Below are 26,719 nucleotides of genomic sequence, written 5' to 3' on the forward strand. Positions count from 1 at the left end.
TTTTCAACATTATCTTCTGGGGCCAAATCATCTGACACACACACACACACACACACACACACACACACACACACACACACAAACAAACACACAAATGTATTTGTGAATCTTCAGGGTAGGCTAAATGTTGATATTTTCCCAGCCTGTACCCATGCTTTGTGCTACAGCTCCTGGCATCCATCCTTGGGTATCAAGAATCATATCTCTTCCAGAATCCTGGTCCTCTCCTTAATGTCCAATCTCTCCCAGGAGAATGGTTAATGACTTCTCTGCCATTTATAAGCAGGTCACCTGGATCATGTGAGCATTTTGGATGTCCCTTTCTCAAGCCGCTTTGCATGTTTCTGGAGCGCTCTGTGTGTGGGATTGCCTCTTGTTCATGCTTCGTATCCCCTTGTTTCCTTTGTCTGCTGCTCTTTCTAGCAGTTTCCTGACACCTTAACTTAGAGACATGGCTCGTTCTTACTGTTTCTTTGTCCTATCAATATTTCCCAGATTTGACATTAATACTGCTTCTTGCATCCTTTTTTTCCCTACACATCGCCATTGCCATCATCAGTGAAGCAGATCTTCATGCGCCTATTCAGCAGAATTGCAAATGGCTTGGCACATGCATCTGATTAAATCTTCTTCACAAATCAAATTACCCTTCTGCAATTAAAGAGGTTGCTGCAGTGAAGTGGAGCAGAAGGATCTTATAAATTCTATTTACCTGTGGATGCCAAAATGAAGCAATCCTTTGCAAATCCTGCTGTGAATGTGTAGTGGCAGCCACACTGTCTTCTCACTCCCCCCCCCCTTTATGGTCTCTCTCTCATCGGTCTGTACTTCCTCCACTCATTTCTACTTCTTTCCTCCATTGTTCTCACAACACCTACTATATACCCTGATCTAACTAAATGCAGTTGATTTCTTTCCTCTATTAAAAGGAAACCCCACCCCCCAAACACCCCTGGCATCATTTACCCTCTTAAAAACTATACCAGTTTGGGATCATTTCATTCATGCATATATAGTGGGAGTGAGATGTGCCATTTGTACGCATGAGGGGTTTGATGCTACACAATGCAGCGCAGCCAGTACAGTTTCTTCCAGCAAAGCACTTAAGCACTTGCCTAACACACACAGAAGACGCAAGTGGTCCCATTTGCATTATACATGCCTTTTAAGTAAATGGCAATGTTGGGTACTTAGCTGGGTTAGGCAGGAATTCTCTCATATTCAAGTAAGATCACGCTCACAGCAAACCAAGCCCCTTTGATACACACACTACTTTTTCTACAGTTACTCTCTGAATTTGAGAAGGCAGACACCATGCCTGATGTACACAGAATCGTACTCTGTCTTCCCCTGTTTTTGCTTCTGGTTAATCCAAATAAATACCATCTCCAAGTTCCAAGCTCACAATCGCTAAAAGCATTCATAATCAGACAGCAGTAATGTGCATTTTATGTGATTGATTGGTTTTTATTTTTAGCTCATCTTTCCTGCAAGGAGCAACTTGAGATGGTAGGCATGGTTCTCCCCCTGCCCCCAGGGTTGTTATGGGGATTAAATGAGGAAGAGGAGAAGCATATATTCCACCATAGGGTGGGAGATAATGCAGTGAAACAAGCAAGCAAGCAAGCAAGCAAGCAAGCAAGCAAGCAAGCAAGCAAGCAAGCAAGCAAGCAAGCAAATGTTATATTCACAACAATCCTGTGTGGTAGGGTTAGGCTGAGAGAGAGTGACTGACCCAAAACAACTCAGGCAGCTTGCAGTGAGAAAATAGAAATAGTTGGGAGTACTGTGTCCCGTTCTAGATGTCACATATTAAGGATTTTGACAAACTGGAGCAAGTCCGTGTTAGCTATTTGTCATAAAATCATAGAATCATAGAGTTGGAAGGGACCACGAGGGTCATCTAGTTGAACCCTTTGCAATGCAGGAATCTTTTGCCCGGCGTGGGGCTCAAACCCACGACCCTGAGCTTAAGAGTTTCATACTTTACCAGCCGACATATTCCTTACACAAACTTGAAAATAAATCTTTTTCAGGTCAGGTTGGCAACAGTTGAACAACAAATATTCTCGTATATTCTCATATATGAATACAATGTGTTTCTCTCCCCTGAGTCCAAGAGAGGGTTTAGTCCTTTTGTTTTCAAAACTCCTTCATAGCAGTGCGTAAGTTATTTATCCATAACTTGACTGTCCTCACAAACTCCTACAGAAATCGTCTGCTTGAAGTCACCACACTCCCACGTTCTCAGTCCAAGAATCAACTAATGAAATAACCAACCAACTGCCAACTGCCAACTGCCACCTCTTTTCCCCAGTAGCATTTATTCTTTGTGAAATACATTTACAATGCAAATACAATACAGTTACTGTACTAAAAGTCCAGAGGAGGGTAGCCAGCATAATGATGGGTTTATACACAAGCTTTACTAAGGTGAGAACCTTGGCACTGAGAACACAACAGAAGTCACTTGAAACGCTGTGCCATTGTTACAGACTTGCCCACCTCCAAGCATTCATCCCCCTCCTGGGATGTCCCTGGAACACAACCCCCCCCCCGCTTCTTACCCCTCCCCATTGTCTCCCTGCCCCGCCCCCTGCCCTAATGTGTGCCCGGAGGATGGCGATGGGAAACAGTTGAAAGAGGTGAGTTTGTTAGAAGGTTAAGGGGAGACATGATAGCTGTCAGGTCAGCACCCCATCTAGTCCAGCGTCCTTTTCTCTCAGTGGCCAACCAGAAAAACAACTAAACAATTGCATCATAAGGTAAACAAGCAAAATTACAACATAAATTAAGCAGAAGTAATCGTCTTTAGCTAGGATAGAGGTAACTAGCCTTTTGGGGGCCAAGGGTCACATTGACTCATGGCGGACCCTCTGGGAGTTGCACATCAACATGGGTTTTTGAAAGCACACATTTTTGGGGGTGGGGATAAAAAGCTTTTGGAATAAAAGACTCGCAACAAGGGATCTGTGGGAGCAGAGAGTTGTTATTTTTAAAGGATAACTTTCTGGAGCCCTTCAACGACCTCCCAAAATACTTTTAGTATCACAGTGGGGTTACTGTGGGGGCACTCAGGAAAGAAATAAAAATGGACGATGGGATTGGAAAGCCACAAATACAGTGGTACCTCGGGTTAAGAACTTAATTCGTTCCAGAGGTCCGTTCTTAACTTGAAACTGTTCTTAACCTGAGGTACCACTTTAGTTAATGGGGCCTCCCGCTGCCACTGCACGATTTCTGTTCTCATCCTGAAGCAAAGTTATTAACCCAAGGTACTATTTCTGGGTTAGCGGAGTCTGTAACCTGAAGCGTCTGTAACTTGAGGTACCGCTGTATACCTTTTGGCATCACGGGGGTGGGGGTGGAGTGGAAACAGTCATTTTTTTCTTAGCTTCATTAGAAAACAACAAATTTGAGGGTGTATTGGGAACCATAAAAACTTTGGGGGCATACATGGGCCATGGGTTAGCCACCCCTGTGTTAGGGCTTCAAAGATGGAGAGATTAAAATATCTAATGTTGGTTGCCAACTCATCTTTTCAATATGAATATTAAGGGCTATCACACCTGAAGTAGTTTTGAGCAGGCATCCTGCGATGTACCATTAGAATATATTTGCAATACCCAAATATAGCAAAATAGAAAAAAAATCCTTCAGTAGCACCTTAAAGACCAACTATGTTTTTATTTTGGTATGAGCTTTCTGAAGAAGTGTGCATGCACATGAAAGCTCATACCAAAATAAAAACATAGTTGGTCTTTAAGGTGCTACTGAAGGAATTTTTTTCTATTTTGCTTCAACTCAGACCAACACGGCTACCTACCTGTAACTCCAAATATAGCAGTATATCACATAGACAGAAGTGGAAGGGATTCAAAGTGGGGGAAAGAAAGGGTTCCAACCCTTCATTACATGAGAGGGAAATTAGAAGTTCTTGTAATTGTCTCATGAGTAAGCCTGTGTGTGATATGTGTCCAGGAAATAGGCAAAAAGTATTTATTCCGTGTACATATCTCAGAGACCAATGTGGCTACTTTTATTTCTTACTTCCTGTTTTGTGGAAGATGATGAGAAAGAGAAGGTACTGTAATTTTATTCACGTAGCAAATATAGCCACTTCCCCCCTCCCCTGCTCCCCGGTGTAATGTAACATTGCCAGAAAGGGGAATGACATTTCCATTATGACTCAATGGAAACTGTCATGTGGTGAACTCCCTTTGGGGAACCAAACCTTTATGTATACCAACAAGCAAACATGACCCTGCTAGAACAATTATATGTAAACATGCCATTTGTTCAAGGCTGCAATTGAAAATGTTGCTGGCTTTAGCATGTGTGCTTCCGCAAAGTCCTTAGCGAGATGCGGCAATGGGGCCGCCTGCCTCTGGCTGTTCCCATAGAGGTAGAACTGCTTGGAATTCTCAGCAAGCAGCCACGGCTGACCAGGACATCTATATTTTGACCTGACCTTGCACAGTTGGGATCCCTTGCTCCTTCACTATGGAATTTCCTCAGGTGGCCTTTCTTATTTCAGGATCTAAACCAGGACGAACAGCAGACCGCCAGCCAGCTGCTACTCATTAATTTCTCCTACAGTTGTGTCAGAGTACAAGAGGTGTGTCTGCAATGGCATTAAACCAAACTATGCAGAGGGCGATTCTGCATTCCTTGCATAGCCAGGGCTATCAGGGAAGAGATGGGAAATGGGTATCATAGAATTGTAGAGTTGGAAGGGCCTGAGGATCATCTAGTGCAACCCCCTGCACTATAAAGGACACCTGCTTTTGTAAGGTATCTGCTGTGGTCGCTTCTCATGGTGCTGATTTAGTGCCCCAACTACTGAACTGAAGAGTCTGACATCTGCATTCATGTGCCATTGAACCACACCTTTACTGCTCAGGATCCAGACTTTGCCTTCCATGGATGGATTGTAAAGGCTCCTTCCACCACTGGAAGTCTTTTGATCCAGTGTAGGTGGGGTCACTATTGCTAGTTCTTCCCTGTTCTGACGCTGTAGTCCCCAGCACCACCTCCCACACTATTCAGGTGGGTTCCCTGATCCTCTGGAACTGTGTGAGAGGGCACTAGATGGCCGGTGGAGGCTCCAAGGAGAGAAGGGGATTGGCAAAAGTGCTGGCAAGAGCATCCTGGGAGCAGAACTCTGCTCAGGTGATGCTCTCAGTGGCAGGAATGAAGTCTGAAACCAAACCCCCCAGCTTGGTGAGATCCTTTTAGAGCTCTCTGAAATCTCATTTTTGTTTTTACCACCCTGAATTTGCTTTAACAGGAACTACTGGTTAACACACATTATAACCCAAAAGTTCATTGCACATTTTACATAAATCCGGAAGGTGTTTTGACACCTCCTGAATCTTTTAAATAGCACATCACGCAATTACAGCTGGTTGACAAATAAGTCATTTTAATTTATTAGTTTTATTAAAGGCATTTTATACTTAAAAGTTTAAAGGGCTCTTTCCCCCACTGTCTGCTCTGGAGGCCTCCATTCTGCTTATTAAAGAAATTCATGGACTCTAAAGATGTTACAATATGTGGAAGTCTGTAATTCTGCTTTTTACTATTTGAATTTTTTTTTAATATAAAAAAACCTTTATGTGATTTCATATACCGGTAAGCTATAAAAGGAGGGAAATCTGCTTTGGATTTCTTATTATTAATGTGGTTTGAGAGTGCTTTTTCAATTTGTTGTTGTTGTTGGCATTTTCATTTCCTTGGCTTTTGTTCCATATTTGAAATTTACCTGGGCACAATGCCTAGTTTTTCAGATACTGTGTACTGTAATTCTTAAGGTGCTAGAGGCTATTGGACATTGATAGGCATCTGAAAGAAAAAATATATACATAATTGGCTGCATTATGCGGATGAGACTGAAAAGGTTTGACTACCCATTTTCCCAGTAGGTTGCATAAAATGTGCTCAAAATAAAATATTCAGAGGAAAGTATGAAACATAATAAAACATTGTACCTGATTTTATTTTATAGCTCATGATTGCTCTACTTCAATTAGCATCAGGGGATCTTTGGAGGTACCAGTCCCATCCCATATTTAATCCAGAGACATGCCTGTGTGATTGCCCTCCCATGGATACTCATGTGGTTATTTCAGCATCAACTGAGTAGCTTCAGTTAATCTTGAACTTTGCAGTTGTGCATTCCAGAAGTTCATAAATGGAACCAAACCAAATCCTCCTTACATAATTTTGGGGATGTTCAGAAGAGGTGGGTCTTTACAATTACTTTGGAAGGGTCTCTGAAGCAGAATGCCCCCAATGGAAGGTGATGGCATGTTACTCGGTTGATGTTGCATCTGTATGGAAAGCTGTACCAAACAGAATGTAACTGAACTGTGTTTAGACAGCGTGTCTTGGCAGAATCATATGAGAAAAAGCAAAGGCTGGCTGAATGAGTGCCAATAAACTACAGTTGAATCATGACAAGATGGAGGTGCTGTGGGCATGTCCTGGTTATGTCCAAGAGATGGTGTTCAGCCTATTTTATATGAGGCTGCACTCCCCTGACACAGCAAGCTTGCAGTTTAGAAGTGCTCCTTAATCCTCATTTTAATAATGCACACCAGCCTGAATTCTTTACAGCCCAACAGCTTGCTTCTATAATTTCCTTGCTTGTTTTGTGTGAATTATGCTATCCATCTCCTTTGCTTTATATATATTTTTTCTGCAGGACCAATACATAATACTGTAAAGCTCTGATCAGCTTTGCTAGTATATCCCTGTTTTCAAAATGTGAGCCAGCGGCATTTTGTATTTGTGAAGCATCCTTGAAAACAGACAAGACATTCTGTGGCATCTGAAGGCATTGATTAGCTTTCTGGGTTACAGGAAATGGTGTAATATGAAGGCAACATTTCAAAATCCCAACAGAGTGTGTTGGGATTAGGAAAATCTGGCACATGCTCTGAAAGATTCACTTGTTTGACTTGTTTGTTACCATTCCATTAGATCTTCAGTCATTTGAGAGAATGTAGATTTCATGAGCCAGAAGTGTTCGGATCCAGCTGGAGCCTTAGGATTTTAGCAGTTCGAAAATCACTGAAATAATGCAGCAGTTTTGAAGCAAAGAGGGAGTCTAGGCCTCATAAGAAGTAAAAGGCAGTAGACTATTTTAAGAACACAATCTAACGGAAACGGAGCACTTTATATACCACTCTTTTTTCATGGGAGAGTTTTAAACATGTACATGAAGCCCTCATTAAATCAAGAAGTAACTTTGACTCTTAAAGTTAAAGTTAATTGCCATAAATAACTTTTTCACTCAATTTGTTTGTAACAAAGTTCACCTACATTTTTATTATAGTTATCTGACCACAAAGTGCTAAAGGCATCCTGAGTTAAATTGCCTGTGTTGGATACTTAGTTTATGTTATTAAACTATTTCTTAATTTATTTTGAGGGGATATAATCAATGCATTCTGCATAGGTCCAATTGGATATAAAGGTATATTGTATTGTGTTTTAAAATAGGCTGCACTGAACATTGAGCACAACTCATAAAGGATGCTCACTGTATTCTACAAGGACTTCACTTTCTAGGATGAAAAGCAATCCTTTAGAGAAAATGGCATCTCCCGTTGCATCTGTTATTCTAGGCCAGACTTTGCCAACCTGGTGCCCTCCAGGTATTCTGGATTAAAACTCCCATGAGCCCCAGCTAGCCAGCTGTTTGGGGCTGGTGGGAGCTGTAGTCCCAAACATCTATATCTAGATAAATATATTAGATTATATGTTCTGAGGTTGAAGTGTGTGATTTGAATGTATAAAGGTAAAGGGACCCCTGACCATTAGGTCCAGTCGCGGACGACCCTGGGGTTGCGGCGCTCATCTCGCTTTACTAGGCGAGGGAGCCGGCGTATAGCTTCCAGGTCATGTGGCCAGCATGACTAAGCTGCTTCTGGCGAAGCAGAGCAGCACATGGAAACGCCGTTTACCTTTCCGCCGGAGTGGTACCTATTTGCACTTTGACGTGCTTTCGAACTACTAGGTTGGCAGGAGCTGGGACCGTTGCGGGGATTTGAACAGCCAACCTTCTCATCAGCAAACCCTAGGCTCAGTGGTTTAGACCACAGCGCCACCTGTGTCCGAATTTGAATGTATATTTATTTATTTATGACATTTGTGTGCCACCATATAACATAAAGATTTCTGGGCGACTCTCTGTGCTTTTTAATTTTTTAGTGGACTCAGAGACCATTAATAGTAGCAGCATATAAGCAGCCTTTGTACAGTGTATTCTACATAGATCAACTCAATAATTCTAAATTAGAACAAGCATATGAAGCTACAGTACTTTCATGTTGCTGGATTTTTGGTCCTTTAACTACCTATGACAACTGGCTGCTGTTTGTCCTTCTGTATACCACGCGTAACATCATCATCATCATCATCATCATCATTATAGAATCATAGAATCGTAGAGTTGGAAGAGACCACAAGGGCCATCCAGTCCAACCCCCTGCCGAGCAGGAAACACCATCAAAGCATTCCTGACAGATGCCTGTCAAGCCTCTGCTTAAAGACCTCCAAAGAAGGAGACTCCACCACACTCCTTGGTAGCAAATTCCACTGACGAACAGCTCTTACTGTCAGGAAGTTCTTCCTAATGTTTAGGTGGAATCTTCTTTCTTATTATTATACACATTACAGCCGTGGGGCTGAGGTCACCTAATAAGTTTATCGTGAGGCAGCATTTCAACAGAAGACTTTCCAAAGCTTACACTCATACTCCATACAATTCTTTTTTTTAAATTAATTTTAAAAAAAATACAATTCTGACTCTATCCTCCACAGTCAGGCCCATGTATTCAGAATGCAAAACAAAATCCCTATTATTATTAATGTTTGGCACTATTAATAGTAACACTCATAGCTGTAATTCACAACAAATTACAGCTGTGTACCTAAGGTCCAGGAGCTACTCTCAGATTTAGTGCTCAAAATTACAGAGATTGTTGTTGGTGGTGGATTAATAAACCATAAACCCCAAACAATCTACCACCACTTTTACTCAAACCACACACCTTCAAAAATCAGCAGCTGAGAGAGGGTGCCAAAAAATGTATTGTGGGGGGGGAGGCTCTATAAATCAGTGCTGGTGTTCCTTCCCCTTGTTTAGAATAGCTACAGTCAGGGGTGCATTCTAGGCCATGGGTAGGCAAACTAAGGCCCGGGGGCTGGATCTGGCCCAATCGCCTTCTAAATTCGGCCTGCTGACCTTCCGGGAATCAGTGTGTTTTACATGAGTAGAATATTTCATTTTATTTAAAACGCAGCACTGGGTTATTTGTGGGGCATAGGAATTTGTTCACCCCCCCCCCCAAAAAATATAGTCCAGCCCCCAACAAGGTCCGAGGGACAGTGGACTGGCCCCCTGCTGAAAAAGTTTGCTGACCCCTGATCTAGGCAATTTTAAACTTTGGTCTTATGACCACCACCCCACATCCCTTTTCAACAGCAGTATTGCGTGGTGCCTCAGTGCCATGAGCTAAGTGTGCTGTATTCGGGGCCCTCACCTGCTCACCCCCTTAAATGGGGCCAGATCTACTATGAAACTAATGAAGCTTAAATATTCAGAATCCCTAATCCTGAAGGGGTGAATAAAGAAGCGGCTTTATTCATGCATGTTGTATATAACATTTCCCAAATTTTCATCTTCCTCGTAACTTGACAACTATAAATGCGTAGGGGGGGGAAATTCCACTTGTGACTTTGACACGTGAGCCAATCTAGTGCAGCAATTGTAATCAAAACCTGAAATGTAGTAGTAAAGTTGTTTTTAAAAAACAAACAAAAACACGTACTGATCTGCCGTGGAGCAACCCCCGTGAAGATGTAACAATGGTTACCCAGGCCTTGTTTCTGGTAGCGAAGAGCACCTCCCGTAACAGTTCAAACTGCAGCACCCCCCCCCCCAAAAGCTTCAGGGTCCGCGATTGAGAGGGGCCCAGGCCTTTTGCCCCCAGAACCACCGCTGGCACCACCTGTCCGCTGGCAGCAGCAGCCTTCCTGGCTTTACCGCTCGGGCAGAGGTGCTTGGTAGGTATGCGGAGGGAGAGGCGCCTTAGTTCCTCCTCGAGAGGCGCCACCAAGGAGGAATAGCACCGCGCTGCCTTCCTTGACACCCTGGTCTGTACCCAACAAGGCGATGCCCTAAGATTCTGGGTTCGGCGCGGGGGAGGAGGAGGAAGAAGGGCTCCGCCCACGTCCCCTAGGGGAGTCACCCGGCCCCAGGCGTGGCAAGCACGCCAGGTCTCCCGCGCGTGGCCACCAGTGAGAAGATCTCTCGCAGCAAGGCGCGGGGCGGGGGAGGTGGGGAAGAACCGCCGCCGCCGCCGCCGCTCCTCCTCCTCCTCCTCCCCCAGTGCGCCTGCCTGCCTGCCCTACCAGAAGGGAAGGCGTTTATTTCCTCGGCCTTAGAATAAACCCCTCGGGCGCCTCCGCCGCTTTGTAAGGTCTACCTGCCTGCGAACGGAGCGGGCGGCTCCGCGCCTGGCACCACCCCCGGCAAGCAACCCGGCGAGCGCGGCGCGTCTCGGCACCTGGTAACGAAGCCCTCTCCTCTCGCCCGCCAGCCACAATCCCCGCCTCCATCGCCAGCCGCCGCGAAAGGCAACGCGCGCGCCTCGGCGGAGTTGCGGATCGCGTCCTCTCGCGGCGGGCGCCTGCTTGGATCCGAATCTGCTCCTTGCTCGCTGCTGCTGCTCCGCACACGGGCTTATTTAGAAAGCGGGTCTCCCCATTGCCTTTCCTAAAGGCTAAAGCCCTAAAAAACACACAAGCAGAGGGTGTGCGGTGGTGGTGAGGGAGGTTGCTTGCTTTTCAAATGCAGTAACCCGGTGGCTTTAATACGGTACCCGGGGTGTTTGGAGGAGATCTTGCGGAAAGGTCTAGGCAGGAGGGACCCCAGGTATTTTCCAACCGGGGTCGCAACAGTAAAGACATCTCTCTCCTCCCCCTTCCATCTCTTCCCTTTCCCTGCTTCCCTCGACCTCGTATTGGCAGCAAAGTTTGAAAGCAACCTGCAGCCGGCCCCGCCTGGGAACTTTCAGTTTAACCGGTCCATGGCTGAATGTTCAAGGTGCCTTTGATGTTTGTGTTCGAGCGCGTGTGCGAGTGGAGAGAGCGAGAGAGAGCTGTTTCTGGGAGAACGGACTCTTGCTTGCTTTCTACCCCCCCCCCCCACCACGGCTACCCACCACCTTCTTCCCACCAGCCCACACGCGCGATTTGCTTAAGAGGAACGGCGCGGGGTGGGGGAGTGTTGAAATTAGCAAAAAGTGGTAAATTGATTAAGATCCGTTTCCTCCTGCGCGAGAGAGCGCGAGAGAGCGATTGCAAAGAGGAGCACGGGAGGGGGAAGAGCTAGAGCGAGAACCGATCGCAGGCAGCCCAGCCCCTGTAGAGCACAGGAGCTTGCAAAGGAGGGGTGGGAAGTGAGCATTGCTGCTGGTAGCGGCTCAGTTAGCTGCCGTTTGCAACGGTGAAGAATTGATCTAGCCACTAGCGGGGTGCTGGGTGTTAGGCGGGGTGTTCCTGCGGCTCCTCGGCGACGTGCAAAGCGCTCTCCTTGATTGCATTTGACTTGCAATGCCGGCAAACCGTGCACAGGATGAAATCAGGTTTGTTACGACGTTCTGTATGTGGTTTTCTTTTACCCTCCCTTCCCTCACATGTCAGAAAGGATCATAGCAACCAGGCAGTGTCAGTCACCTCATTACAGTGTCTCTTGTGCCGTTCTTTGGAGATATGTGTGTTGTTTTTTAAGAAAGAGAGATGATGAATCTTTTATGCAGCTGGCTTCTTGTATCCATACAGGAGCTTCACAATTTGCACTTGATTGGAGCTAAAATCTTTTGTGTGTGTGTAAGATCCGCTTCCCTAAACTGATGGAAAATAAACACAGATGGGAGATGAGAGGGTGGGGGGACTACAAGCCATAATGAGGCAGTGTGGTTGGGTGCTCTTTCTCCTTTCTACCCTTTGAGCATTTTCTTCCTGCAAAAAGAAAATGTGAGTCTTCAGTCTGCAGAGCAGTTGCATGGAGCAGAAGAAATCCAACCTAGGTTTGTGCATCTTTGGAAAGTGGAAGAGGTTTACTTGGATAGTGCAAGTTGATTTATGGATTACTCTCTTCCGTGTATGGTATTCGCAGATTCCTTTGCATGCAGACTCTTTCCAGCAGTTATGCTTAAGAGTGTGTGTTTCCTCTTTCCACACCTTGTAGGTCACTCTTCTAGAATGCCAGAGGAAAGTTCTCCAAGGAAGACTCCCCAGAATGTCCCATATCGGGACCTTCCTCATTTGGTCAACGCTGATGGGCAGTACCTTTTCTGCAGATACTGGAAGCCATCCACCCCACCAAGGTGAGCACTGCAAAGTGGAGCATTTCTTGTGTGTCAATAAATAAGATACCTTTCATTCAGCTTCACTTTGTTCTGGTGTAGAGAGAGTAGCACAAAGAACATGTTCTTTGTCAAACAGATCCTTGCCCCAAGCAACTTCACTGCAAAGGCTGTAACACCCTTGATCCTTCAGTATTTGTGATGGAGCAATGTTGCATGTTGAAATATTGCACTAATACAACTATTGGTAAGCCCATCTTGAGTAAGGAATTGCATGCTGCTGCGGTAAGAGAGGAGCTGTCTATTAATCATTCAACCTCCTACTCATTAAAATAGGCCTTAAAAGCAACTCACATGAGTAAGGCTTGGAAGATTGGGGCAGTTCTGTTTCTTAACCCAGCAAAACCAAATGCCGTGAGAAAAATCAACACGTAAATAAATATTCAACACGTAAATAAATATGTTAATCAAACACTGTTGCGTTTCAGAGCTGTGTGAAGGTTCAGGTTGCACAGTCCTTCCCATTATTTTAGGGCAAGTAAGTAAAAACTTCGGAGCCAAGTTAAAATGGTTATACATCTCAATTCAATGGCAAGGGTGCCCACATGTTGTGTGGTTATTTACTTTTCCTAATGGTAGTTGTGTACTGAGATGACTCTTTAGCTTGGCCATAGGGTTCTACTGGAACTCAAGAGCCCTGAAGATATGTTCAAATAGTCAAAATTACCAAATAGTCATTTAGATAATCCCCTTTTCATAATCTCCTACAGAATAATGACTTCTTGGATATGGTTCTTCAGGAAGCATGAATATTGCACTCTAGATGGACTTGTCATGTGGATTTTCCTCGTTTTTGTTATTTCTGTCCTTTTTCTCTATTGAAGCTGGCTTGTTGGATATAAATGCCAGCTCTAGCAATGGAGGAGAGTTACAAATAGAAAAGAGTGAGACTATTGTTCTGCTCTTTGTCTTTTCTGCAGGCCAACAGGATATGCTCTGTTTATTTTTACATTGCAAGGCAAGAAATCATATTTGGAAAACGGTTACCCAAGGAACAGTAGGGAATTCAGCTTTCCTGTCTAGGTAGTTTCTGTAGCTATCTAACTACAGTACTTAAGCTTTGCATGATGTGACATCTGGCTGAAGACAGGAACATAAAACTTCCATATTGTGTGAAAGCAATGATCCATCTAGACCAGGCATCCCCAGACTTCGGCCCTCCAGATGTTTTGGACTACAATTCCCATCATCCCTGACCACTGGTCCTGTTAGCTAGGGATCATGGGAGTTGTAGGCCAAAACATCTGGAGGGCCGCAGTTTGGGGATGCCTGATCTAGACTATGAACTGGTCTCCAGCAGCACTCCTAGAAAATGGAAAGAGCAGCAATGGGGCAAGCATGAAGTAATTGATCTAGGTGTTCTTTCCCATTAGCTTTTGAAGCTATGAAGATCATTGGCTAGTGTTTTCCTGTGAACTTAAGAGAGAGGTTACAAGGCTCAGTGGACTATTGATCTGACGGACGTTTTATGTTCATCCTGCCTTCAGTTATTTAACATATAAAACTAGTGAACTGCTGAAGTTTGGGGATAATAAAGCAGTTATTTGAATAAAAAGGACTCTGTCCTTAGTGCATTGTGTCCCATATCATTAGCTGCTGTCTTTAGCGCATTGTGTCCCATATCATTCATGAAATGATACAGGAGTACTATTAGCATAATTTTGTCATCATTCAAGGCCTACCTTAAGCTTTCAACCTTTCACCTAGAAACAAAACCTGTAGAATCCTTGTGCTTTGTTGTTTACGACATGCAGAAGCCACCCTCCGAAATGGTACTGCTGTATCATTTCAAATGAATTGCTTTAGTAGCTTGCACCTGAGCTTGTTTTGTTTTTGTTTTTGCAACTTGTAAGTCATTTTAGAGGCTATATCCTAAGTCCTCCCAGGGTCAGTGGACAAACCTTACAAGATTTGGAGTTGTCTGTAAAGCATCTACCTTGGCCAGACTTTTAACTACATGATCCATGCGGCAGCTCTGCCAAACCTGAGGGTAACTTACTGGCACTTGCAACAGGAGTTCTGGCATCATCCTTAAAGATTTCCTCTACTGAACAAATTCAGAATCAAAACAAGCTTCTTCTGTGAAACCAGCCTGTCACGTATTATAATGCTAATTAATCATTAACTGCCCACAGTGTTCTTCAGTGAGTTGCAGAATTGCGTTCTCCTTTCATGTTTAATTTCTTAGCAAATTAGTGGTGCTCACATGAGTCTTTGATCAAGAAATGAAAGGACGGCAAAGCAGTGAAAGTTAGAACTTGGCATTTTGTTCCTCCTGGTAGCTTGGTGTCTGCACACACCAAGTGGTTAATTGAGAGCAAGATTGCCCTAGTTTTGTGACAACAAAGTAAACAGGATCAGGGCTGCTCACTTACAAGTGGCTCTTAAGTGTGTGGAGCCGTTTATTTTTAGCCTCTGATGTATTGTGGGTTATGTGTGAGAGAAGGGGAAATTGTAGGTTGCTGAATAATAATTTATCAGCCGCATCCGATTTTCATGGGACAATCTTGAAATACTAGGATAATTGGAGAAAACGCATTCCTGGACACTTTCCAAAGCATCCTTTAATTCCCTGCTTCTTTTTTAGAAGCACTACAGCTTTTGTCTAAATACAAATGATAAACTATAATAATACTGAGGAGTCTTGGGTCAGTTTTACTGTTCTGTTAATCTGATGGGGGTTCAAACCCAGAAGGGAGACAGTTATATTTTGTGACTGTTTTTTGTTTTGTTTTGTTTTACCTTGATCCTATTGAGTATAGGGTTGGACTAAGTTCATGAGAAAAAACTATAGAACTTGCCAGGTAGGTTTCGGACATTTTTCTGTGAGATAGCAACTTTGGAATCTTCAAGGCGGCAATTGCTTCACACATACATCTCCCCTTGTGAATATAAAATGAGGAAGCCGCCACAAGTAAACTTCCCCAACTTGACACACATGCATAGAAATATTAAGTCTCATGAAGTTTAGGATAGAATTCCATGTAGTGTTACGGCAAGTGTTCCAGTGGTGTAAGGATTTTTCCCTGCACAAGAGAACGCTCTCCCTCTTTCCCCTCCTGCGTTCCTCAAATCTGCTTCTGGGGGTTCCCCAAACCTCTGGAGCAAAGGGAAGAAAGGAGAGGAAGGGAAGTGATATACTGGTGCAAGGTGCAGGTGAATAATGTCTGAATCTGTGCAGAATTGTGTTTCATCCAGTTGGTCCATGTGCCTGTGGCCTGTCTTGAGCGAAATGCTGACTTACCTGTACCTCCCCATCTCCCACTATATGCAGCATACAAACCCAGGAGCCAACAATCACAGTGAAAAATACAATTTTGCTTTGAAGGTGGTGATCACCAGGCCATAGGCTCTAAGACAGACTAGAAGTTTTCACTTAGGATGTGGGGTGGTTTTTTGCTTTCACTGCTCAACAGGGCAGTGCAGATGTGTCTTTCCAATTACAGAAGCTGTTCAACTTGTGAAACTCGATTTGTGGAAATTTTTGTCCAAATCCTTTTGAAATGTGATGTTGCAGTCTGTTTGGTCTGTAATCTGGGTTGGGTTAATTTAGCCCTGTTGTTTCATTTCTCATGATGAGAGAAACACTGTTGGTTTTAATTAAAGCAGAGCATGAATCGCTTGCAGGGAAGTAGGTACAATTATCCAATATAATTGAAGCTATAGCTACACAGTGAAAGAACAAGTTCGAGGTAGTTCAGCATTGTTTGGAAGTTCAGGTAATCATTAATGCAGGAAAATAGTAAACTCTTCCTAGGGGCGGCTAGGTTGAGGGGAGAAAAAGCACACTCCCGTACTATAGGTTTTCAATATTAGTTAAGCCTAGTCTTTCCAATAAAGGCTAGAAAACCCCTGCTTGCCACATGTAGGGAATATACACCTCACATTAAAATAAAATACCCTCTTCTCTTCTCCCCTCCCCCATTCATCTTGTTGCATTTGGTATTCTGGTCTTCCAGAAAATCAGTCAAATAGTTAAGCACTTCATAAATAGCTACAGTTTTTGGTGACTGTTTATGACGGCATAAATCATCTGAGTCTCCTGAGTTAAAAACTATGCTTACTTTTTCTGAGAATATGGGCCAGCCGCTTTTCATGTTTAATCCCCTAACCTGAATCATATATAGTACAGTTGTTGTTTTTTAAAGTCTTTGGAAATGGGTTTCCCTTTGAACACAAGCACACACCATTCAAGGTAGAGGCCTGCTCTGGGCCTTTGGCTCTTAGCTTCAGGTGTTAGTAGTAGAGCAGCTGAGCAAATTTCCATTTATTCTGTCAAACATGGAAACCAACCAGCAGTCATTGGAGTGAATCATTGTGCAAGAGCTCATTTGGCCATTCTAAAGAAGCAAAGGCAAATATCCTTTTTTGTCCTAAGCTTTTGAAGTATTGTACTTGACAGCTATTGATATTTGGAAGTATTCCCTTTTTTGCCATTGTTTGCATTGTTTGCTTGTTCACCCTGAACCCTTAATTCTTCTAAGTGGGTTAGGCTTCTTTTACTATTTATTATTGTCTGTTCAAGTTTCTAGCCCCTAAGTGTTGGATATGTAGGGTTAGGAAGAGCACTGTTTAATCCTCCTGTGTTGTGATGTTGCCGTCTTACACTGTTTTGCTTGCTGAGTAATAATAATAATAATTTCATTATTTATATGCCACACATCTGACTAGGTTGCCCCAGCCACTCTGGGTGGCTCCCAACAAAATACTAAAAACGCAATAAAACATCACATTGATATATGGCAATTAATTGTACATGTGTGACGTAGCCATAAAATAAGCCGTAGCAGGATTTTTAAGCATTCAAGGAATATAAGCCATACCCCGAAAATAAGACATAGTGATAGGCGCAGAAGCAATGCTGGCCGCGGCAGGAGAAGGAGGAAAAAATAAGACATCCCCTGAAAATAAGCCATAGTGTGGTTTTTTGAGGAAAAATAAATATAAGACAGTGTCTTATTTTCGGAGAAACACGGTATGTGTGTTTCATAGAATCATTTGTTTGTGTTTGCATGTGTGTTTAATCTCTTTGGGGGACTTAAAAGCAGTATATAAATAAATGGTAATAACAACATAATCATTCCATAGTCAGAGGAGAAGGAGTGTGCTATTGATACTTTGAAGGCCTCACCTGGTGAATGTCCATCAAGAGAGCCTACCCCTTTCTTATGTAACTTGCTTATGTTATTAGAGAAAGGGGTATTTTTAAACATACAATCTTTGAATAAACTACTGTCTGCCTGATGTTTCTGTGGGTAAAGGAGCAATTTCTGGTTCACCTAAAAATCTCTTGTAATGATAACTGTCTTTCCTTCAGGCCTAAAGCCCAGGGGTGTTGGCAGCATTTAGGAGGGTGGGATTGGCTCCTGGCCCAACACGTCCCAATGAGTTCAATGGGACTTGCTCCCTATTAAGTGTAGATAGGGTTGCTACCTGAGTGTCCCTTGTCTCCTACCATCTATTAATTGAAGATGAGATAATGATGTTTGTGTTGGATCAATGCCAGCGTTAGTGAAGCCTTAAAAGTAGGGGGATACAAAAGGTTTTTAGGATCTGGAAAGACCAAGGTGTTTACGTATGCTGTTATTTATTATTCAATCCAGCTAGATTTCTTCCTAATGTGTTTAATCTGAAATAGTATACTATGTAAATTGTTGTGATAGGCCTGCTGAAGATATTGCAGAGAGGTAGTTATGTGTTTTGGGAGTAGTACATAATTGCAGGCAGGGGGAGACTTGGCACTGGCAAATCAAGTCCCATCTATATCTCAATGTCATGAGTAGCTTTAAGTCTTCCTTCTTTCCCAGGGAGTCATCTTATCTATTCCGTTCCTCTCAGTGTTACTGCATTCCTCTGCACCATGGCGACTGCCTTGTTAATTTTCAGTGGGACACCCTTTATTATTATTTTTCTCGCCTCAACGATGGAAAAAACCCAGCTTCAAAATAAGAAGATTTTTTTAAAAAAAAATACAGAAGTCCTGCTTCTCATCTCGCTGTTGATGCTCAAACAGGCCTCATTAGTGCGATAATTTTTTCCCAGTTGCCACAAGAATGCTCCATAAAAACAAATCTGTCTCTGTTTTGCAGTGGGAAAACCCATGAAAGAAGGCAAACAAGCTGGTCCATGAATCATGGTTAATGACACCATGAAGATGACTTGGAACACAGGTCTCTAGCATGACAGACACTGGGAGGTGGGGGAATCCTTGCAGGCAGCCTTCACTTACGGATGCTTCTGCAGCGGCTGTGTCTTCATGATCACAGAAATCACCCCATGACCATCCAGTCAGTCATATTATAATTGTTTTGTCTAGAACCATGATCAGGTGGTAGCAGTTTCATTTTTAAAATTATCTCCCCCCGAAAATGCCCCTGCAGATGGTATTACGTAATGATATGGCATCATTCTCATTGGGCCCTTGTAAGGAAGAAAATAATGCTAATGAGTTGCTGGCTGAAGCAGTGGCAATTTTGTTGTAAAGAAAAGAAAAGAGATAAAGAAAAGAAAAGAAAAGTGATACTAGACTAGAATCTTCTGCTTCCTCCTTCTTTTCTAATGCTACCCAACCAACAATGGTTTTCCCAGTAGTGATGTATGGAAGTGAGAGCTGGACCATAAAGAAGGCTGATCGCCGAAGAATTGATGCTTTTGAATTATGGTGCTGGAGGAGACTCTTGAGAGTCCCATGGACTGCAAGAAGATCAAACCTTTCCATTCTGAAGGAAATCAGCCTTACCGGAAGGGCAGATCCTGAAGCTGAGGCTCCAATACTTTGGCCACCTCATGAGAAGAGAAGACTCCCTGGAAAAGACCCTGATGTTGGGAAAGATGGAGGGCACAAGGAGAAGGGGACGACAGAGGATGAGATGGTTGGACAGTGTTCTTGAAGCTACGGGTTGAACAGGGAAGACGGAGGTGACTATATATAGTGTAGATTTTCAGATGCACATACCTTGTTGTTGTTTTTTAAAGGGTCAAATCCCAAATAAATGATACAAGCTAGCAGCTGATTTGCCAGCAAAGGGGAAACGAACAGACCACATACAAAAAGAGCTGAACTTCAGTAAATTTTCCTCTAGGATGGTTTGCTGCCAAGTGACTCCAAATGTTACTTCCACTTTTCAGCTGGAAATTGCTGCATGATGATACTGATCAAGTAATGGAAGGAAATGTACCACATTTTAAGTATAGGCCAAGAGCTCAGGCTTGCTTTGGGTTTGTCCTAATACTTGTAGTAAATCCATTTGTAGAAAGATTTTGCACTCCGTTAATGTGTATAGATGCTGACAGCCAGATAAGGATAAGGTGCCAGATGAAAACAAATTGCATGGTTTAAAGATAAGAATGATTAGTAACCTCTTTTAAAGAAAGTCCCTGATCTAGCGAAATACAGAGGTGAGTACTATATATATTTTAAGTTTTTTCTCCCAGGATTTGGAAGCTCCAAGGGTGCAAAAATGGTCCTTTTTAAAATGGAGAGCAAATGTAATTTTCTGGTCTGTCAGTGCTTTTAGCCAGTTTGTGGGCTGCAAGGGAATATTTTAATAACGTTTCCTCAGTTGTTATTCAGTGCAAGGTTTTGGACTTGTCTGTCAAACGTGCACAGAGACATAGTTTCTTCGTTATGCCAGGCCGGGGGGGGGGGAGTATTGGGGAAGCGGTAAGTAATTAAACTTTAGAGAGATCAGTATCTCACTGACCTAGTGGTACATATGGCATAGTTAAACTTCAAATTAAGAATTCTGCTTCGTGCTGTCCATTTGTAAACAATAGATGACAGGTCAGCATTACATTTAGAAGGGCCATGCATTTAAAAATCCTTTGGTTTGTAAACAAGCATGTTTTTATCCTTACTGTGAGAGCTTCCAGACCCAGAGGGAACATGCTTACCTGTGATGGGTGCAGTGCCATTGCACTCTGGGCGGCTCACAGCATATATCAGAACATAATAAAAACATCAATCCTTAAAAACTTCCCTAAACAGGGCTGCCTTCAGATGTCTTCTAAAATTCAGATACCTGTTATTTCCTTGACATCTGAAGGGAGGGTGTTCCACAGGGAGGGTGCCACTATCAAGAAGGCCCTCTGCCAGGTTCCCTGTAACCTCACTTCTCGCAGTTTGGGAACCGCCAGAAGGCCCTCAGTGCTGGACCTCAGTGTCCGGGCTGGACGATGGGGGTGGAGACGCTCCTTTAAGTATACTGGACCGAGGCCATTTAGGGATTTAAATGTCAGCACCGACACTTTGAATTGTGCTCGGAAATGCAGTGGGAGCCAATGAAGATTCTTTAGGACTGGTGTTGTATGGTCCCAGTGTCCACTCCCAGTCACCAGTCTAGCTGCCGCATTCTGGATTAGTTGTAGTTTCCGGATCACCTTCAAAGGTAGCCCCACATAGAGTGCATTGCAGTAGTCCAAGCGAGAGATAACTACAGCATGCACCACTCTGGCGAGACAGTCTGTGGGCAGGTTGGGTCTTAGCCTGCGTACCAGATGGAGCTGGTAGACAGCTACCCTGGACACACAACTGACCTGCGCCTCCATGGACAGCTGTGAGTCCAAAATGACTCTGAGTATGTGCACCTGGTCCTTCAGGGGCACGGTTCAGAACCAGGGAGTCCCCCACACCTGCCCACACCTGTCCCCCCCAAAACAGTACTGCTGTCTTGTCAGGATTCAACCTCAATATTTTTTATGACTTCATTATGAAAATGTTGCCCTCAAATGTGAAAAATAGAGTTATACACAGTGGCCACAATTCAAAGCCAAGTTGACTTTTCAATTCAAAGCCAATCCAATGCCTAAATGTCATTTAAAAGTGCCATGTGACCCAGTCTTTTTCATATCTACTCTGAAGCAGCCCCCACTACATTTAGTAGAATTTACTCCCAAGTAAGTGTACATAACAGTGTGGTGTTCTGCACTTCAGCAGTGTGATTAATATTCCAGCCCTGAAATCCTATTGATGTGGCTGAAGCTCTGTCCATGGTGGGAGCTCTGATTTTCAGTCATATTCCTCCAACCACAAGATGCAGAATTCTACTTAATTTTTAGAATATAACCTAGCCCTGACCTTCCCAATATGCCTTGGGGACAGCATATAGCCTGGGATATTAGAATGAAATTTTAGTAGATTAAAGGGGTTTTAGCTGATGAGTTTGGGCAGCTTCACCTGATTAATCAATCAGTTACCCAACTATAAATAATTATCTGTACATCTGGGGGCAGAAAAGAACAGCACATTTTTGCTGCTGTTATTAATCTGGATAGAATTCTCATACCTATTGGAGAGTAATAAAACAATATTAGAAACAAGAGAGACAAAAAATATGATCTAGTTCAACACCCTGGTACCAAGCGGAACCATCCCTTCTCAGATCAGAGTGTTCAATCCACAGTATGCCACAGGCAGAGACAGAAGTATCACAGAAAGCTTCTTCCAGAGCATGTGGCTGCAGAATACTCAACTAGTGAGCCCAGCCAGGTACAAGTAAAATCCCCCTCCCAACATTTTGCTGTTCCTTGTTTACAAGCCTTCCTTCTCCCACTTCAGCTTCTGCCATTTCCTGCACACACATCCTTCTCCGCTGTCCTTTCTTGTGTTTAAGGGAGACCCTGGAAAGCCTAAGAACAGCGGTCTTGGATCGGACTGAGGACACATCTAGTGCTTCCTAGCTGTAAACCAGGCACCCCCAAACTGCGGCCCTCCAGATGTTTTGGCCTACAACTCCCATGATCCCTAGCTAACAGGACCAGTGGTCGGGGATGATGGGAATTGTAGTCCAAAACATCTGGAGGGCCGAAGTTTGGGGATGCCTGCTGTAAACCAGTCCCTGTGGCATCACATTGTTCTTTAGCCTTGGTGGGACTAGTAAAAACAAGCAGAAATTACACCATGATTGCAGATGGAGAACTGTACATTCATAGATAAAGGCCATGTAGTGGGAAGGTTTTGGGAAGGGCGGTAGCTCAGTGGTGGAGCTCAGGCTTTGCATTCAAAGTTTCCTGGGATCAGTCCCTTGCATCTCCAAGCTGGACTGCTGAAGAGTGGCTCACAGAATTGAACTATATAGACCAATACTCTGACTAGTTTCCCACGTCTACACTGTATGATGGATGTGGGGACCCCTTCGCCCTCCACATGTTGCAGAACCACTACTCCCATCAGCCCTAGCAAGCATGGCCACGCACCAGAGATGATGGAGGCTGTAGCAGCAACATCTGGAGCGCCAAAGGTTCATTGCTGTATGATAGGCATGGTATAAGTATAATGGCTACAGTCCACATAGCAAGATCGGGGAACCTGGTGCTCTACAGATGTTGTTGGACTACAATCCCATCATCTGGCTGCTCTGCCGACTGTGGCTTGTGAGAATTGGAGTCCAACAACGTCTGGAGGTTCCCCATCCACAGTACCTGCCATAGAATCAGAATTGTAGAGTTGGAAGGAACCATGTGGGTCATATAGTCCAACCCCCTGTCATATAGGGTTAGGCTGTGAACATGTACTTTTACTTTATGTCAGTAAGATGTACACGTGCAGAAAATTCACAACTAAGCGTGTTTCTCCCCCCCCCCCCTGAAATTTTTACGACGCTGTGTGCGCATCCTTGCACATATTTCCCATTTTAAATTACTGGGATATATATGCATATAACTGCGGTAGTATAATCATTACTATTACTTACATAATTACTATCATTTTCACCATTGCATCCTCAGTGTAAAGAAGCTGTAGGATACAGCACAGGCAGGGTTAAAATTAGAGGAGTTCATAGGATGTTGAGGCTTCTGCGCAGTGCCTTTTAAAATGTGCTATAATTGTTCTGCCTTTGATGAAAGAGAACCCCATAAAGCACAGCTCTCCTATAAATGAATAACAGCTTGAGGCTTATGCGAGAGTTGTTATTTTGGCATTGTTGTAGGTGTACATGTATGTTTTGGTTCAGCAGTTGCCAGCTATGCTACAAATGAGGATTGACTTCCTTTTCTGTTTTCAGTTTGGGTGCAGAAATGAATTCCAATGTTCCCTGATTTTTGATCACATATTTGGGGACTTCTCCCATCTCACTGGCTGCTTGGTCTAGCTTAGTTCTACCCATCTATTGGATACTCTTAGTGCTCTTAGTCTCCCCCCCCCCATAGAATAATTGAACATAAGGTAAAATACAGGATTGTTTGTGTAACCTCAGTGCAGTGCTCCATGTCAACAACCAGTTTAAGATAATACAGTATTCATCTATTTGTTTGTTCAATTTACATTCCTCCCTTCATCAGTTCCATTGACCCAAGAGCATGTTACATCTTAGGTAAAGGTAAAGGGACCCCTGACCATTAGGTCCGGTCGTGACCGACTCTGGGGTTGCGGCGCTCATCTCACTTTACTGGCCAAGGGAGCTGGCGTTCAGCTTCCGGATCATGTGGCCAGCATGACTAAGCCGCTTCTGGTGAACCAGAGCAGCACTCGGAATCGCTGCTACATCTCAACACACGGTAAAATAACAAAACAATTATAAGATTGCAGCTCACCATCGCTAGTAGGCAGTGGAGCGTTTATTCAGTTCCCCCTGCTGTGTCCAAAAACCTGGGCAAAAAGGTGTGGTTTTTGGCACTGTCGAAAATCAGCAACAATTATTTCTGCCTTATCTCAAGGTGGAGGGGATACCATGACTGAAGTGTTGCCTCAGACTTCAGTCTTGTGCCGTTATGCTGTGGGCCTCCTCTCGCAGTAGGTCAGAAGGGACCGTGAGACATCCAGCTCAGGAAATCCATTTTCTTTTGGACACCTAACTCTTTTTCTGCCTGATATGCATGCAGCCATTGTTAACCCTTAAAAAGAAATCTGCTGAAGATCTGAGAGAATTACAAGTAAATAATGATACATATATATATACACAATGATACCACTATCAGTTTGAACCTAAATACAGTTATGTAAAAATAAAGTCCTACTGAATTTGACAAAATTTATTTTTCTGACAAAAGATCTTAACAAATCTACTTTTGGTATGTATGTATGTATGTATGTATGTATGTATGTATGTATGTATGTATATACAGTGGTACTTTGGTTTACGAACTTAATCTGTTTCGGAAGTCCGTTCTTAAACCAAAGTGTGCTTTCCTGTAGCAGTGGGGGACTCAATTTACAAATGGAACACACTCAACAGGAAGTGGAACATGTTCTGCTCCCAAGGCAAAGTTCCTCCCAACCCAAAACACCTACTTCCGGGTTGGCAGTGTTCTTAATCCACATTGTTCATCAACTAAGCTGTTCTTAAACCAGGGTACCACTGTATATATTTATTTAACAGGATTTCCATACTGTTCAATCATCAAAGCCTCTAAGCGGTTTACAGAAATTTTAAAGCGTTTTACATAATTTAGGTATCTTTAAAAATATTACTCCGCTGTGGATCGCCCAATTTATTTGTCAGCTTTTAAGGATTGTTGATCAGACGAGTTAACTGTAAGTCAGCTGTGGATCAACATAGCATTAACTGCCAAATCCGTTGCACCCTTTAAAACAACATGAAAGCATGACTCAGCCCTTAAAGCACATGTTCTTCTAACAGTTGACTTAGCAGAATTGTTGTATGTTGTATTTCAGGGTTCATTTTTTAATGTTATTTTTCACATGTCAGTATATGCAAATATACAGGGTGAGTCTTTTAAAAGAGACCCTGTGGAACATGTGTACTCTGTATCCACGGGGCCTCTTTTAAAGGACTCACCCTGTATATGTATGTCTGTGAAATATGGAAGGCTGAATGAAAGGAACATGCTTTTAAGACCCCAGGCTTTTAAGACCCCAGACACTAAAACAGCAGAGTATTTCCTCATGTCATACCCCCTTTCTCAGCAGAGTCAAAGAATGTAGCTGGGCAGTCAGTGCTGAAATACAGATTTTTCATACATCAATGTGCTTATTCTCTATGCAGTTTAAAAATGCACAACTGCCTTTCTCTTTGGAAAGAAATCAATACTTGAAATTTGATTCATGTCACATAGGATTTCAAGATTGTGATTCGGCTGTATGCGATACCACTGTGGGAAACATTCAGTATTTATGGCCACATGCATTGCTATATGTAGTGCTAAAACTGTTTTATGGCCCCAGATACCACTAGTTCATATTTGCTAAGCTGTTCATACTGCTTTAAGTTAGCTCTGGAAAACTCAAGACTTGGAGAAATACGAACGCAGAGGTAGAAAAAAAATTGATCTTGGGTAGTCCCATACACAAGAGATATTTTGAACCTTGTACTCTGCTATGCCTAGTTGAACCTCTTAATTCAATAAGATTTAGCTTAAGCTGTAGCTGGGCACAGGATGGCTGCCAGAATATGTCACATCTTAATTGGAAGCTTTCCACTTTTTCCAGCTGCCCCACCTCCCTTTACCATTTTTTCAGAATCTCAGATGTTTATGCCTCTGTCCTTTCCTTCTGCACTCTCTCACTCCAGGTAGACAGATAGTGCTTTATTGACTGTATGGTGCCTTTCATAGTGAGCAGAGTTTGAAATGCATAGTCCAGCTATTTGGAGCTGAGCAGCTGTGTGATGTGGGCAATCGGGAATGCTGAATAGAAAGATGTCATATCATCCATTTTCTTTAACAAATCATTACTGGGGAATTTCGGTTTGTGGCTTTTTGTTTAGGATAGCTTGCAATTTGAGCCTGAGCTCCAATTCAGATGTTGTTGACATAGCAATCTGGTTGCTACTGCAGAACTGTTCCACTGTGGCTGGTTCCCACATAACGTAAGGAATAGCCAAGAACGTGTAGACACTTTCCACAACAATGTCATCCCTCCATCCTTGCTGATGTAGAAGGTGCTTGCATGACTCAGTGGGACAATGTGATCAAAATATGCATTTATTAGCTTGGGAGCCAATAGGAAGTGAGCATCTCTGAGCTCACAATCTTGCCTTAAAGATAAATGTATGAATTGAGTCAGCTTGGCTTCTGCAGAGAACCCACACTCTCACAAGTTACAATGTGAGTTTGCTTCATCCCCAGTTTCTGTTAGCTGATTTCCACACACACACACACACACACACCCCAACATCATCTTTCTGTAGGGATTTAAATTTCAAGTGTTCACTCTGCGTATGTCAGCAATGCTATTTTAGAACTGGTCTAGTTATTGCGCTGAAACCTTTCAAGTAAAAGATGTTCTGTAATTTTCCTCACACACCCTAACATATAAGTTAAATGATAAGCGCTCTGGCCTAGCATGCCCCCCTCCCACCAACAGACTAGCTCATTAACAT

The 26,719-nt window shown here is 43.3% G+C and overlaps 2 protein-coding genes across 8 annotated transcripts in view; one reads left to right on the top strand and one right to left on the bottom strand.

The window, feature by feature from the left end:
- KBTBD12 (kelch repeat and BTB domain containing 12) overlaps positions 1-10,747 on the bottom strand; it is a 72,896-nt gene extending 62,149 nt beyond the window's left edge. Inside the window, exon 1 of the mRNA XM_088662337.1 lies at positions 10,578-10,747. The gene's annotated coding sequence lies outside the window, so the exon portion shown is untranslated. The remainder of the gene's footprint in view (positions 1-10,577) is intronic.
- MGLL (monoglyceride lipase) overlaps positions 10,355-26,719 on the top strand; it is an 80,117-nt gene continuing 63,752 nt past the window's right edge. For 2 of the 7 annotated variants that reach the window (XM_035106462.3, XM_060271407.2), the window contains exons 1-2: positions 11,281-11,657; positions 12,263-12,401. In XM_035106462.3, coding sequence (XP_034962353.1) covers positions 11,648-11,657; positions 12,263-12,401 — 149 coding nt within the window. In that variant the 5' untranslated portion in view covers positions 11,281-11,647. Of the gene's footprint in view, positions 10,581-11,280; positions 11,658-11,928; positions 12,102-12,262; positions 12,402-26,719 lie in introns of those variants that run through there. The other 5 variants (XM_060271408.2, XM_035106463.3, XM_088662340.1 and 2 more) reach the window with 5 other exon arrangements.

This window comes from Zootoca vivipara, chromosome 2, assembly GCF_965207765.1.
Source record: "Zootoca vivipara chromosome 2, rZooViv2.hap1.1, whole genome shotgun sequence".
NCBI lineage: Eukaryota > Metazoa > Chordata > Lepidosauria > Squamata > Lacertidae > Zootoca > Zootoca vivipara.